The sequence below is a fragment of the Cyprinodon tularosa genome, unplaced genomic scaffold (assembly GCF_016077235.1).
Source record: "Cyprinodon tularosa strain WSP-4 unplaced genomic scaffold, ASM1607723v1 ctg60, whole genome shotgun sequence".
Classification (NCBI taxonomy): domain Eukaryota; kingdom Metazoa; phylum Chordata; class Actinopteri; order Cyprinodontiformes; family Cyprinodontidae; genus Cyprinodon; species Cyprinodon tularosa.
This window is the reverse complement of record NW_024039341.1, coordinates 319206-333551: the sequence shown is the minus strand read 5'-3', so window position 1 is coordinate 333551 and position 14346 is coordinate 319206. Positions and strand designations below refer to the sequence as shown.

Genomic DNA, 14346 nt, shown 5'->3' with positions numbered 1-14346 from the left:
AGCTCAACTCCACATTCTTTGTGCGCCAGTTTATCTGCGACGGGATTCAAATACAAAAATAATAAAAATAAAAAATAAAAAGCATGAAGTAGCCTATTGCTTCACTCTAATCTTTTTTTTTTTTGGTTTCCTTTATGAAATATTGGAAACAGAACACGCGCGCGTGACGAATTGCCCAGTGCGCGCGGTGAGATGTCCAAATGCCCTCCAGGGAGAACTTGGCGGTTTCACCTCCGCTGATTATTTGCGAGCAATACCTCAGTGAGCGTAATTTTCTCTGCCGATTAGACAGATTTAGTTCAGATTAACGGGGATTAGGTAACCCTAGATTCTTAATCCCGGGAGGAGTGGGTTGAAGTGGGGTTTTTCAGAGGTCATAGTGAAAAGGAGAGAGAAGGAAGAGAAAATATTCCAGACTCACACTAAGTGTAAAAAAAAAAATGTAAACATCACATAGGCTTTGCAGACTGTATGTCGGACTTGCGTGCGTATTTTTGCGGTTTGGCACTATTTCATGACTGAGAGGAGAAGGTGGGGAGGGGGAGCGGAGGAGTGGTCACAACCAGTGGGCTCTTTTCAACCAGCATCCTGGATGGAGGCACAGGTGCTTTTATCTGATTGGTTCCCGGTTTCAGCGCCCCTTTAAGCAGCCTGGGTGGAGAAATGCTACAAACAGCCTCACCTTTTCAGTCATTGACAGAAATATTGATGCACTTTCAGATTTCCTCTGTGAAAGTATTGCCTTTTACTAATTACTATATCAGCTTTAGATATCCTATTCTATGAAGCTATTTAACATGAAGTTCTGGATAATATAAACCTTGGAAAACATCTGGCTTAAAATAGATTTTTGCTGTAATTTGTTATACAAAATATTTTAGAAAATCATACCACTTTTTTCATGAATTCATTAAATCTGGGGATATCAAGCAATAAGAATAAATGGTTTATTTAAGAAAACCTTCAGTTTTGTTTATTATAATTTACAAAGTTGGAACATATTACAAGAATATTTTACCGTTGCTCTTTGAAAACTTGTCTAGATCATTCAGAGTCCTGGTCCTCTTGTCCTCAGCTCACCCCACAGGTTTTCTCTCAGATTAAAATCAGAGGGATGAGATGGCATTAGAGGGAGTTTAATTCCGTGGCGAATCACTTCTGTGTTAATTTAGCAAAACGGTTTTGTATCTATAAGTCTAAATTGATCTAAAATGCCCTCGTTTTTCAAAATTTTAAAATGTGATACACTCTAACAGGCTTCTCAGGGCATGTGGACTAGAAATAGACCAACATCAGTACAGAATAGTGCCTGGGCATCAGGCGCTTTTCCTAACTGTTTTCCACTCGATCCTGCAGAGATTTTTTATCTTATTCAAATTTTCCTACACACAGACGTTCAGTTAACTTCCCAGCACAGTTTTGGGGAATGCGACTAATTAGCATTTCTGATGGTAAAAACAGAAAATGCCTTTTGGTCATATCCCTCTCAAAACAACGGGTTTGATTTTGCAGATAGCATCTAATGGTTGTTATGGAAACCTGAAGATGCTGCTTTTTGCTGTCATCTATTTTCTTTATCTCACTTACCTTCCTCTGTGGTGCCAAATCAAACTTCAGTGATTTTGTTTTGAACTCTTGGAGTTGTTTTCAACTTTTTAAATGTTGTTTAAACTCTCAAAGGGCCGGTTTAGACAGTAATCATTCACGGTAGTCTATTCCAGAACACACATCTGCCCTACTTGAAAGTTCACAATACAAGGATTTTATTGGAGACACTGGTTTCTAAACACTTGGGAGTTTTTTCCTTTCTTAAATGGAATGTTGGGTTAAAATTTTCTGTGTGAGCTTATGAATTTAAATCTTTTCTACACATTTTTACAAATACTGCCTACAAATAGAACCATGTCTGTAGTTAGGTACTATGCAGTTCCTTGAAATAATAAAACTGCCCATGGTTGGTCAAGTCCCTACCAAGGATTCAACAACCTTATTAGAGAAAACCTCTCTCATTCTCCTCTCAAATCAAACTCAAAAAGAAAAAGAAAAAAATACAACCTCTTGTGCATCAAGGTAGCTCGAATGAACACCTCTCTCTTTGATGCCTTCTAGTGTGCATGAAAGAAACCTGTAATTAAAAGTTGCATAACAAGGCCACACTGTGCACTCAGACATGACTGATGTTGAGAAATTTGTCAGAAATAGCAGGCTTTTAAAATGCAGGAGGATGTGTCATGTGATGTCTCATAGTATGACTTATTGTTGAGCAGCAGTGGGATCACATGATTAAAATGCCATCTTGCTAATAGTTTATTATTTTTAAAAATGTGAGGAAAATTGCTCATTAAAGACATGATTGCTTTGAATGATTTATTATATTTCCATTCTTACGTGCCAAGAATAACAAGGAGACCTGTGGTGAACACAGACAAGGCTTTTTTTTCTTTTTCTTTTTTACAGCTTCTACACTTTAACACAAGGTTTTGTTTGAGATGCTTCTCAAGTAGCACTTATGAAAGCCATAATTTTGGTGACACTTGAGATTACACAATGTGCCTTGATTACACAGGAAGTGAAAGAAAACCAAATGACTATCAAGAAGGCAAACAACCATATTCAGAGGCTCACAGCAGGACTGGATCTTGAGGGAGACAAAGACCTCAGGAAGCAGAGCCCAGACAGAAAAAGGGAGGTGGGTTAAAGTGCCTTAGAAAAGTGTGCACTCTTGTGAACTTTTCTCACATTTTGTCACGTTACAACAACATCATTCAATGTATTTATTGGGATTGTCTGATTACCCAATAGTAAATAGTGTATACTGTTGAACTGAAAGGAAAAAATGTCAAAAGGTTTTAAAATCATTTTATAAATAAAAGCTAAGTGTGGAATCCATACGTTTAGAGCTTATTTTCTCCTATACATCGAAACAAAAACAAGTGCAACCAATTGCTTTTCACCAAATTCACAAATCAAGTCATCCTGTCTGTAATCTAATCCCAGGATAAATTAAACCTGCTCTGTGAAAAGTAAAATTCTAGAAATTTTATAACATGTCATAACTACGGATATGTTATAAAATCACATCCGTATTTATGAGAACTCATATAGAAAGATGCAGGTTTTCACCCAGTAAGCAAAGAGTATAAGGTAAAACCCCACTGATGCCAACCTAAAGCGACAGACTGAGCAGGTAGGCAATTTAATCAGTGATCCATACATGAATTAGGAAGTTCTCTTAACAGACAGCTATTCCTTGTTACCTCCTCAAATCTGGATTTTACAAAACAGTAAAAAATAAAGCTGTTGTTAAAGGAAAGTTATATGAAATCATCAATTATCTACAAATCATATAAGGGGGAGCAGACATGTGAAAAATGGTGCTCTGATCACCTGAGACAGAAGCTGTACTCTTTGGACCACATTTAAAGGGAAACGTGATGCTAACACTGCACATGAATAACAAACAAGGTGGTGGTAGAATCATGCTGTGACGATACTGTCTTTAACTGGGATATGAACATATTTCTGCCACTGCCATGTGCCTGAAATGGCAGTTAATTTCTTTTTGCCATCTTTACCACACAGAGCCTGTTTTAAGTATACCGGTACATATAAATCATTGGTCCGCTGATAAAGAATAAAGAAAACCATTTTGGAGGCTACACAACACATGAGTGTGGCAGTGGGACCATGATGCTAAACAAACAGCTGAGAAACGGAAGCTTATCAATGGACACATTTATTAAAATGGCCAATTGAAAGTTCACATCTAAATCAAACAGAATTTATGTTAGAGAATTTATGTAGAAAGGTTTTAATAATAACATATATTTCAGATTATTTCCTGCCACTTCCCATTAATGTTATACTTTGTTTTGTTCAGTGACATAAAATTAAATTTCAATTCAGTTTATCAACATAGCTGCAATAAATAGAGACAATAAAGTCTGACTGGATTTTTTAAAAATCTCATATAATTTCTGGTTGAGACCTGAACAATTTATGCAGGATACAGACCATTTTGTAATGCTCTTTAGATAGGCAGCAGTTTCTTTTACAAAGTAAGCATGTTTCGTCCCCTCTGGGTCTTTCCTCATACCAGACATTCCAGAGGTAGCAAGACTGCCCTAAAGATCTGAGTAGCTGACCCTGGAACAGCGTGTTCTGCTTGGTAGTAATAACCTCCGAGAGCCCCTGGAGAGGCAGAGCATCACATGAACAACATGTCAGAGCTTTATGCATGTCAGTCCCTGCACCCCATTTTACCTAGCGGGGTCTGGACAAGATGTATGTGCAGCATCCAAAGAACCCCCCCCTGGGAGATGGATGTCTGTCTTGGAAAGCTCCTCATCTTGTCTCCTGTCCTCTTAGGAAACAGCCCTGCATTCTCACTAACAAGCATACAGATTCCCTGATATTAAAAAGAGGGTGTTTCAAGTTAGCACTAAAAACAACACAAGGTAGGCTGAGCTAAAGATGTCCTGATTGGAGAAATTGCCATCTCTCTGCAACATTTTGGCATCTTCATCTCAGCACTGATTATCATGTTTGTAAAGAAAATTGGTGCCAGAAAAGGGTCTGTATTACAAAATGGAAAGGGTTTTTTAGGGATGAGCAGGTAATGATTTCAATCCCAAATCAACGGCATATTGTTAGAAATGTTTATGTATATATATATATATATATATATATATATAGTGTATGTATTTAGAGCAGACATGTACAAGGATTTAAAAAACAGATAAATCAGATTGAAAAATTGGCCAATCTGTAAGATGTTTCACTTAAGGAAGCAAAGCTAAATATATTTATAGACTGTGTTTAAGAGCTGGAATATTTTTAACTAAGTCAATGAATAAAACAGGCAGCAAATCAACCAGAATTTCTTCACAACTGTTCGTGTAGATGAATCTTGTTTTTATATCTATTTATCATGATGTTGCGATTGGATGTTCTCTTAGTTATTTTTATTTAAATATCTCTAAGTTTGGGCAGAAAATGTATAAGTACTACATGCAAAAGACAAACAACCGCATTAGATGGCATAATGTATGATATGTTCTAAAATGTGCTAGATGATCCGGGCAGAATATGAATAGAAGCATGGAGAGAAGTAAAACAACTCATGGGTAGCATGCAGCAGGATCATAGTGCTCCCTGGCTCATCTGATATAAAATTATTTCTAAGTTTTCATTCCCATTTCATTTATTTCTATATTTTCGAACATAACAACCAAGACCAATTTAGAATTGATGTAATATTACACAAAGCAGTGCGTTGTTGTACATTTGTACTTCTTGCAGTGATTAATATTCCACCCCCTTTTCTTTGATGCACCAAGAAATTTTAAATCACAGAGGATAGGAAGCATTTCAAACAGGGCATCTTAGCCAGATTTTACAAAAAAAAGGGTATATTTTGAGCAGAAAGTGTTTTCCCCCTAAAAACCAGTTTTCCAAAACGTTTCTTCCCCCTTTGCTTTACAAGATAGTTTCTGTGCTGTTAGGGTGCTTTTGTTTTGCAGGGATAGATATTTATTTAGAAAGAAAGATACCTCTAATACAGAGCTATTCTAGTGGCAGCAAAATAACTCTCAACATACAGCCAGTCCTAATAAAATGGATTAGATCAAAATATGTCCCAATCAAAGTCTAGAACTCAGTTCAGTTCATAATCTGTAGCAAAATTGAAGTTAAACTTCAAATAATTGCAAATAAACATGCCTCTTGCAGCCCTAACTGAAGCAAAAGGTGGTGCAGATTGACTTGGAGGTTTGAATACAAATAGGAGCAACATTGAGCTTTTTTTTAATTAAATACTTTGGTGTGTTACATAAAATCTAAATAAAATACAAAGTAACCCAAAACTCAGTTGTAGTTGCTTTGTAACAATGTGTAATAATAATGACTATAAATATCAGTCTGATATTAAGAAAAAAACTAACATTGGATTATAGCTGCCAGCATCTAATACCTGTAATATTGGCATGCTGGTAGAAACTCTCTTCTTCTGTTTAACCCATTAGTTAAAATAACATTAAATATAACATGGGTAAGTTCTTCTCATACTGAATGTTGTTGACTATTGTTCTCTGTTTTAGTAATATCACTTTATCAAGCCTTTTCTAAGGCTTGGTAATATTTACAATAGGCATGTAGGCCTGATGCCAAACTTCTGATTAGCCCTGCTATGCCTCAGCTCTCCAGTTATTATGCAGCGGGAGACCAGCTCATCACCAAAGACCAGTATGTTTAACACAACTTTAAGTGGAAAAAAGCCAGAAAACTGTAGCATATCCATGCTGGACACATAGAGCCTTAGGCAAGGAGGCATCTGTCTCTTTAATACATAATTCACTCGGAGCTGGAAAATCATGCTTTAGTCCGTAGGGCCAATAGTATACTTGGTGTTGTTGGAACATTAAACTCCCTTTTCCTGTAGTTCAGTCTTACCAAGACAACACTTAAGCCTCACAAGTGGTTTCATATAAAATTAGATGCAACTAAAAATAGATGAATTTGTCTTTAAAGCCGATTAAAAAAAAGCTTTAAAATAATTATTTCCCCCCGCCTATGTTCAGACGTATGGCTTTTGAAGTGCCCTATATGCACAGGGAGGCACAGTCACCTCACCTTTCCACCTCAGTGAAAGAGCTTGTCATCATCAGCTCTGACGTGCAGGTAGGTCAACATGCACAGACAGCCATCAGGCCCTGGAGCTCTCCTCTCAGACATGCACGCGGTTACTTTGCATCTGAACTCCAGCAAATGCATCTTCCTGCAAGCGTATTATTAGAAGCACTCACATCTTTTTGCCAACATCATTATCATAACCGACAGGATGTGCATTAGTTACTTCCGTCTTCTGCTGGAAATTAGCCCTAATGTTGACGTACCAGTGAACAGTCCTTTTGTTGGTTTCAACGTGGACAAGGAAGAACCTGAGGCTGCTATAGGGCTTAGGTGTCTAACACTTCCAGCTTAAGTTCCCACGAAAAGGAGGGGAACTAATGGGTTAACAGTGGAAATGAGATGGGAAGAGTGAAAATCAATGCATTTGTTGAAAGGAAGAAAGAACAGCTTTCACAGGTCTATGTATCATTAAGCAATTGAGAAAGCTAATTAGAGTAGGGTAAAAGATGTGCGGATCTTGCAGCTAATTATTTCCATGGCAACCAGAGCTCCTGTAGAGGAGATGTGGCATTCATTCTGCTCCGATCAAGGCTGAAAACAGAGAATGAGCGCCCCCTGGTGGGTTAATAAAAACCTTTCTTTTAAAAAGGGATTTTTTTTTTTTTTTTTGACAAAAGAAAAAAGTTTTGCCCCAAGTAGAATATCTGTATGTCACTTTAAGGGTAAGATTGTTGTATCAGATAACGAGATTTAGTCAAAATAATGCAATGACAGCATGGGCCAGAATGAGATAAAACCACGAGGAAGAAGCTTCAGCTTTAAATCATTGACGTTAAAGATTAAAACTAAAAAGTGAACATGACTCAATTACCTAAAGCAGCAGAGCAACATTCCTATTCGTAAGCTACAAAAATACTTTATCAAATATTAGTCATATAGGTACTTTGGTAATGCAGACTTAAGCAGGCATATAGAAGGATCTGCTGAGTTTAGAAGCAATTGTTAAATCACAAATTATACCTTTTCACCATTTTACTCTTAAAAAGTTACAACTATAAATGGTAGATGGTTAATATGAGCACTTGACAGTTACCCAAATGTACCTGTAAAATGGCCACACCTCAGAGAAACTTACAGTTGGCGCTACTTCATTTTCCAATCGCTTCCTTTGGAAATAATTAATGAGTATTCCAATAATTATGGAGGAGCCTCATTTTTCTTCTAAGCAAAGGGGAGTGTGAAGCAAGTTTCTTTCACCCAGCTGCGCAGCAGTTGTGGACCTAGTTATAAGGAACAGACTAATAAACAGCTGGAAAAAATACAACTTATTAAAACAGGAGTTTATACTGTAAAAAAAGAAAATAAGTGAATTTCTTAGAAAAGTTGCATCATTAAACCTTGACCGACCCTGACCTACTTATTTAGCTTGCAACACATACAAACCAGAAATATAGCAGCTCAGAGTTGCAATTTATTTTATTTACTGTAACAAAAGTATAAAAGTAAAACATTGACAACAATATTTGCAAAACAAGACTAAGACAAAACAAATGCCTCAGTCGGACTTTTTAAGTGAAGTTCTGTTAAAAGCAGGTACTGGTGGAAGTAGAAACCTACAGAAACATGACTAACTACGTGAACTACGTAGATAAGTTCAGGGTAGGTATCACCAACAGTAAATAGATCTGTAGGTGTCTTGAATTAGCGTGAATCCAGATTAGCTTCTGGGAGATTGAGGTTAATAACTAACCTGAGAGAACATCTACCATCTTAAAGCTGTTTTTGACATAAATCTGGATCTGGAGAAGATATATTCAATTGCGGTTTGATGCGTTTTAAAACAAAACAACAAAATAAATGGAAGTCTTAAGACAGCAATGCTTTACTACTTTATTGTTCCATCTTGGACTAATGATTATGTTCGGTCTACAAGGACCGACTGTTTTAAATGTATCCCAATTAAAGAACCCAATGAGTTTAATTACCAAGCTCATGGATAGCAGAAGCTTTTAACAGAACCTCACTTTAGAACAATTTCAGTGTCTTTGCTTGCTTGGGTCAATTTTCTCCAAATGAATCAGAGGTTTAAGCTGCTCTGCAAAGCTCCGCATGTCTTCAGACACAGTGTCCTGGCCAGCAGGAGCCAATACACTCAGTTCCACCAAATGTGAAAGGGACATTCGCTCCGTGTTCTCTGTGTTCCCAGGCACAAGCACGCGGGACACGTTGCACACTACGACTTTCATAGCTCCCTTGCGAAATATGTGGCCGCTGGTGACAAACTCGTGGTCCATACGGAAGCCCATTTCATTAAGGAAGTCTGGAAGGCTGTGAGAACAAGCCACGTCCACACAGTTACGCACCAGGGCGTGGCGGCTCTTGTCTCCTACTTCAGGTTGGCCCAAATAGCGCAGGTGCCATGGGGCAGTAGGATGGGAGAGGGATCGCCGGGCACGCAGAATGAAAGGATTCCCCTGCTGGCCTTTCAAAAGGTACACAAGCTCGTGGTCTGTAAAAGTCTCCGGCTCCATGTTGTCACACAGACCACGCAGGCGATGTAACAGGCTTTCCAGAGACGAATCTAACACACTGCCTAAAATAAAATGGGAAATAAAGATTGAAATTCAAAAAGCGTTGCTTAATTTAACAAATGTACACTTTCTATGTGCAAAAAGCAGTAAGTAAAGACCTGACAGTTGGGTATAAAAGCCAAACACTAAACTTTAAGAGAAGAAATCCACATTCAACAATAAATGGTCCATGCAAAGCACTTTTAGAATCAACATGAATTTAATTGGCCAACTGATTAATGTTAGCGTAGGGTTAAGGGTATAGTGGAGTTTTCCAGTAGGATGATCACAAAAAGTGGTCCTCCTAACTGTCAATCATTCTGGTTTTAACTTACCAGTGGCGAGTTTGGCATAGTGGAAAAATTACAAATCTTCCTTTGGAAAATAAGCTTCTATGAGCGCTGCAAACAGCAACTTTTAAACAGAGCATGGGCTCAAAGAAATGGGCTCATGCATGCTCTCGCATGCATTTAATAGGCGTTCCCTCTCAGGATCGGGTACAGGGTAAGCATGTGCATTTTTATATTAAAAGCGGAGAGGGCAGGTCTTTTTTTCTGCCATTGTTAACCTACAACAATGTGGTTAACAATGGAAAACGCATAGAAGAGAGCCATAATCGCAGTTCAACTAAGGAAGAAATTAGTGACTGAGGTGGAGAGTTAAAAAGGAGATGCCTGGTAGCCACAGCAGTGGCATCACAAATTAAAGGGAGCACTGTGAGCAACATGTTCAGAGTCTGAGGTACTGACTGATGTTATGAACAAATGAAATTTAAGACGAAGAGCAGGATTCACTTAAACAGTTCAATTTTAAAAACCATGAGTTTTAAACCTTGAATTTAGAAAAAAAGACACCAAAAGGGCAGTGACTTTCCCTTCAGTACTTCAGTACCTGCAGCTCTTTTAGTGAACAACTCTCACACCCTGTTTGGGAGCACTACTGCAGGTCATTCATACTTGGTGCCATTAGACTCTACAAAGCGACACTATTAAAGCAATACTTGTGCATAATTACTATTTAATACCCTGTACAATAACCTGTTTTTATATTTGATACCCAATGCAATAACTATATATATATAAACACCCATCTAAATTAATACCCATTTAATACCCTGTGCAATAACCCTGTATAATAATCATGTTGCTAAATAAGAGACTTCAGCTGTTTTGTATATATGTGTATGCACTGTATCTACTGTATATACCCCATCCTTCTTTTGGCACTTTCTTCTTTTTGACTATTGAGCAGAGTACATTTCTGCAGTGTGAGATCGATAAAGCCAATAAATTAATCAATTGATCGATAAATCAAAACATTCTATACTGTAGTTATGGAAAAGAAAACAAAGAAAAGATCCACCTCCATACACTTTAAGGTGAATTCCTTCAGGGCTCTTTATTTAAGGATTAATTAGTTTGTATAAAATGCAAAAAATATGATTCAATACGTACATCTGCATATAAGTTTTTTCATGTGTATATAGCTCACCTTGCAGCAAATACTCCATCATGTTGATGGTGCCGCTGGTGATGGGCATCACAGTGACAGGAGGAGCCTCCATCTTCCTCAGATGTCTAGAAATTTAAAGGAGAAAATATATTGAATGCTCTATTAATTTTAAACTTACCGGTATACATAGGATTGCTTGGAGCTATTTTCCTAGGGGGGGAAAAGGTGTTATTTGGTGTAACCTGTTTTTCAGCAAGAGCGTTACTGATCATTTCCTGCTAGCAGGGAAAGCCAAATGATATGCACTTTTGGAAAAAAAAAAAAAAAAACATAAAGTTTCTTTTTACCCGAAGAAAAAGCCAAAACGCGTCTCCCGGCTTAGTGAAGAAATCTGAAGAAGTTTTACTCTTTATCTTCTCTGTAGACCTCAACGTTAGCCCATTTATTACTAGGCTGGTAGCTAGCAGAGAGCTAGTTTGCTAATTGTAAACACACACACGCAATAACTCAGTCTTTCAAATCTTTGACCAAATTATAAGAAAACTATATAAAATACCGAAAAAAGAATTAGCCAGTTAGCCCCAAAACATTCAGTTATGTTGTAAATAAATTAAGCATATCAGAGGTATAGCTGCAGCCTGAAATAAACACACAGCTTCTTCTTCTTCTTCGTCGCTGAGGCTTCCATTCTTCTTCGTCGACTATTTTATAATTAGCTGATCTCATACCGCCACCTACTGTACAGGAGTGTTAAACTCTGTTTCCCCCACCTACTATATCCTTTGTTATATTTTTTTTATTGAGTGAAAATAACATCTGTGTTTTATTCATAAATTTTATTTCATTCCCATCCCCCCCTCGTTTCATAATATTCCATTTGAACTCTATTCGTTCCCCCTTTCCTTTAATTGCCCCCATTATCTCCACTCTTTCAGCTGCATATCTATCAAAACGTGCTCCAATTTCTTTTTCTCCACACTCCTCACATCAGTTATCATTCTCATGTGTAAGTAAAAAAAAATAAAAGTAAAAGTTAATATACTACTAATTTTTTCATCGATTTTCTCATCAATTTACACCTTTTCTTCCACGTCCAAATTTCTTTTATATCACAGATTCTTTATTGCAAGCAAAATGAATTGTTTTACAAACCCCTGAGACAAACAAAAAAAAGTGTTTCTATTGTTTCTTTTAGATTGAATGCTTTTAATGACAGCCTTTGAATCTGTTACTCTTTCTCCACCTGTTGCTGTAAACTGATTATTCCAACAATCTCTGCTCTCAACACAGACAGTTTATCACAATATTATTTAAATATGCATTTTTTTTATTTCTAGAATGAATATCAGCTTTTCTACAAGCGCCTTTGTGTTTTTGGGGCCATTTGTGTATATCTAGCAAATTATAATAATAATGCCAGTGTTATATGCTTTTTTTAGCCCTAGCTTATTATATTTCTAGTCACTTTCATTTCAAGAGTATTCAAGTCCTCTTTTATTCCTTATTATTATCATTAGAGTGCTTCTTCTTATGAAACTCATACCTTTTCTGCCCATTAATTTCCACCCAAAGCCATTACCTTTATACTTGAAGTATTTCTAACAGGATTTATTCTTTGTTACTTTTAAGTTTTATCCAGTAAGTTAAACATACTTTAATGCCCCTTGTTTCTAAAGGCGTTACTGTTGTCTCAACTAAACAGGGAGTGGTTTTATTTGCTCCAGCCCACAATCTTAAAGCCTTTTGTCATTTATCTGCAATTTGAAGTGTGATTTTTCTCCTTCTCCATAAATCATACATACATGCTGAACTCATATGAGCCCTGTTAATATTTAGTATGGCCTGCTGTCAATTGATAACTTTTTAAAATTTAGTTTCCAACTCAGCCTCATCACACAGTCTTTTTTTTTCAGTAAGTCTTTATTTCAATATTTTCTTCCTTTAGTTTCAATTTGCAGGTACATAGATTTTGATTTATGGCCACTTTAAATATTTAGTAATAGGAGATGTCTTTATTAAGAAGCTTCAAAAAATAAAATAAAATAAATGCTGCAATATTGTCAAGCATGGGGGCCTTTTTAAGAACAAAAAAATCAACTCTGTGCATTGTGCATAAGTGCAAAAAAGTTACCAAAAAATCCAAATAACTCTCAAACTGTAATAATAATAATGATATTTATAATTATAAAAATCTAAGTAACATGAATGAGTACTTTTCCATGCTTAAGTAAACAACTTTAAGTCTAAATTTTTTATGAATCAAGTAAATATGCTGGTGAAGATTATTTGCCATCCAGGTCATAGTCATTCCAAAAAAGTTAGAAAAAATCCACTGGACTTTTTTTTTTTCAAGTTTGAAGATGTTTCGTTCTCAGACAGCTATGGGGTATTGCAATAATTGATGCTTTTTTCTTATTAATACAATGAAGATCATTTAAAGAAATTGATCAACTACAAGAGGATGGCATTAACAAAACTAATGCCACATTATGGAACATATAACTCTATTGTGAAAAACTATTCAGGATGTTCACCATGGTAAGAATTTTTTTTTCTCAATTCAGGATAAGTATAAAATCTTAAATAAACCTCCTCAGCACTTCTATTTTTCTCAGCTGTTGTTACTTACTAACCTTTTTACTTGTCTTCAATGTACTTTTATCATTTCATTACAGTCATTGTGAGCACAATTTATTCACATTGCTTAGAAATGTATATTTATATTATTAATCATTTAGGACTGGTAGATAAAAGAAACACACCTCAGGGCAGTGTCATTCAAACACCATTATAATAAACATTGTTTATTGCTGTGGAATTTGTTTCAGAACTACTGACAATGTGAAAAATTATCCATATTTCATTTAGTAAATATTTAAACTTTGGGTATTTCATCGCACATTTAACTCGCTGTAAACACAGTGGCTTTCATCTGAATGTTGGTCTCTTGTTTTCGGCAATGTTCTGATGATCACAGATGAATAAATTACTGCAGTCTCCTCTTCTGCCTGCATACAGTAAGAAGTTTCACAGTATGAACAAAACTGCACAGATGGCATTTCTACTTGTTTTTGAAGTTGGTACAAAGTTCGTGTCAACCCAGCCTCTGGCTGTAGGGCTGCAGCCTTACCTCACCAGTGAAGCCACAGCATAAAAGATGAAAAGGAAGCGCTTAGGAAAGACAGAAGCAGAATGAGAACTGGGGGTCTCGTGAATTTCAATACGGCAAACCACAGGGTAAATAACACAGGAAGTCTGAAAAAAAAAATGATATTTGCAAACTTACCTGCCTGTATTCTTGATTTCAAACAGAATCTTATTACTGCAAGTAAAATTAAGAATGTGAAGGAGACCAATAGTGCATAAATAACTGGAATAAATGGTTTACTCTTCTTAGTTACATCTGAAAATAAAAACAAAAGCACATTAGCAAGTCATTTTTTCAAAATTAAAGATACACTAAAAAAATAAAGCAACTTTTTCTTGCATTTACTTAATCATATTTAATTAATTTTAACACATTTTTTTTTCATGTTAGCATGGTAGGACATACAATAACTGTGTTAAAGTAACTAAATATGATTAAGTAGACACCAAAAGCAAAAACATATAGATATGGGCATATTTTCTAGAAGTGCATTACATACGACAAAACTATTAAATTAACTGTAGTAACATTGTCTCACACTGAAAG

At 36.3% G+C, this 14346-nt stretch overlaps 1 protein-coding gene across 1 annotated transcript; it reads right to left on the bottom strand.

Annotated features, from left to right (window-relative positions):
• Nucleotides 1-8088: 8088 nt before the first annotated feature.
• On the bottom strand, nucleotides 8089-11346 carry med18 (mediator of RNA polymerase II transcription, subunit 18 homolog (yeast)). Its single transcript, XM_038307086.1, has 3 exons — nucleotides 11000-11346; nucleotides 10692-10777; nucleotides 8089-9223 (listed from the first exon to the last, which is right to left on the bottom strand). The coding sequence occupies exons 2-3, from the start codon at nucleotides 10762-10764 to the stop codon at nucleotides 8667-8669; spliced, it is 630 nt and encodes a 209-aa protein (XP_038163014.1). The 5' UTR covers nucleotides 10765-10777; nucleotides 11000-11346; the 3' UTR covers nucleotides 8089-8666.
• Between the last annotated feature and the right edge of the window lie 3000 nt (nucleotides 11347-14346).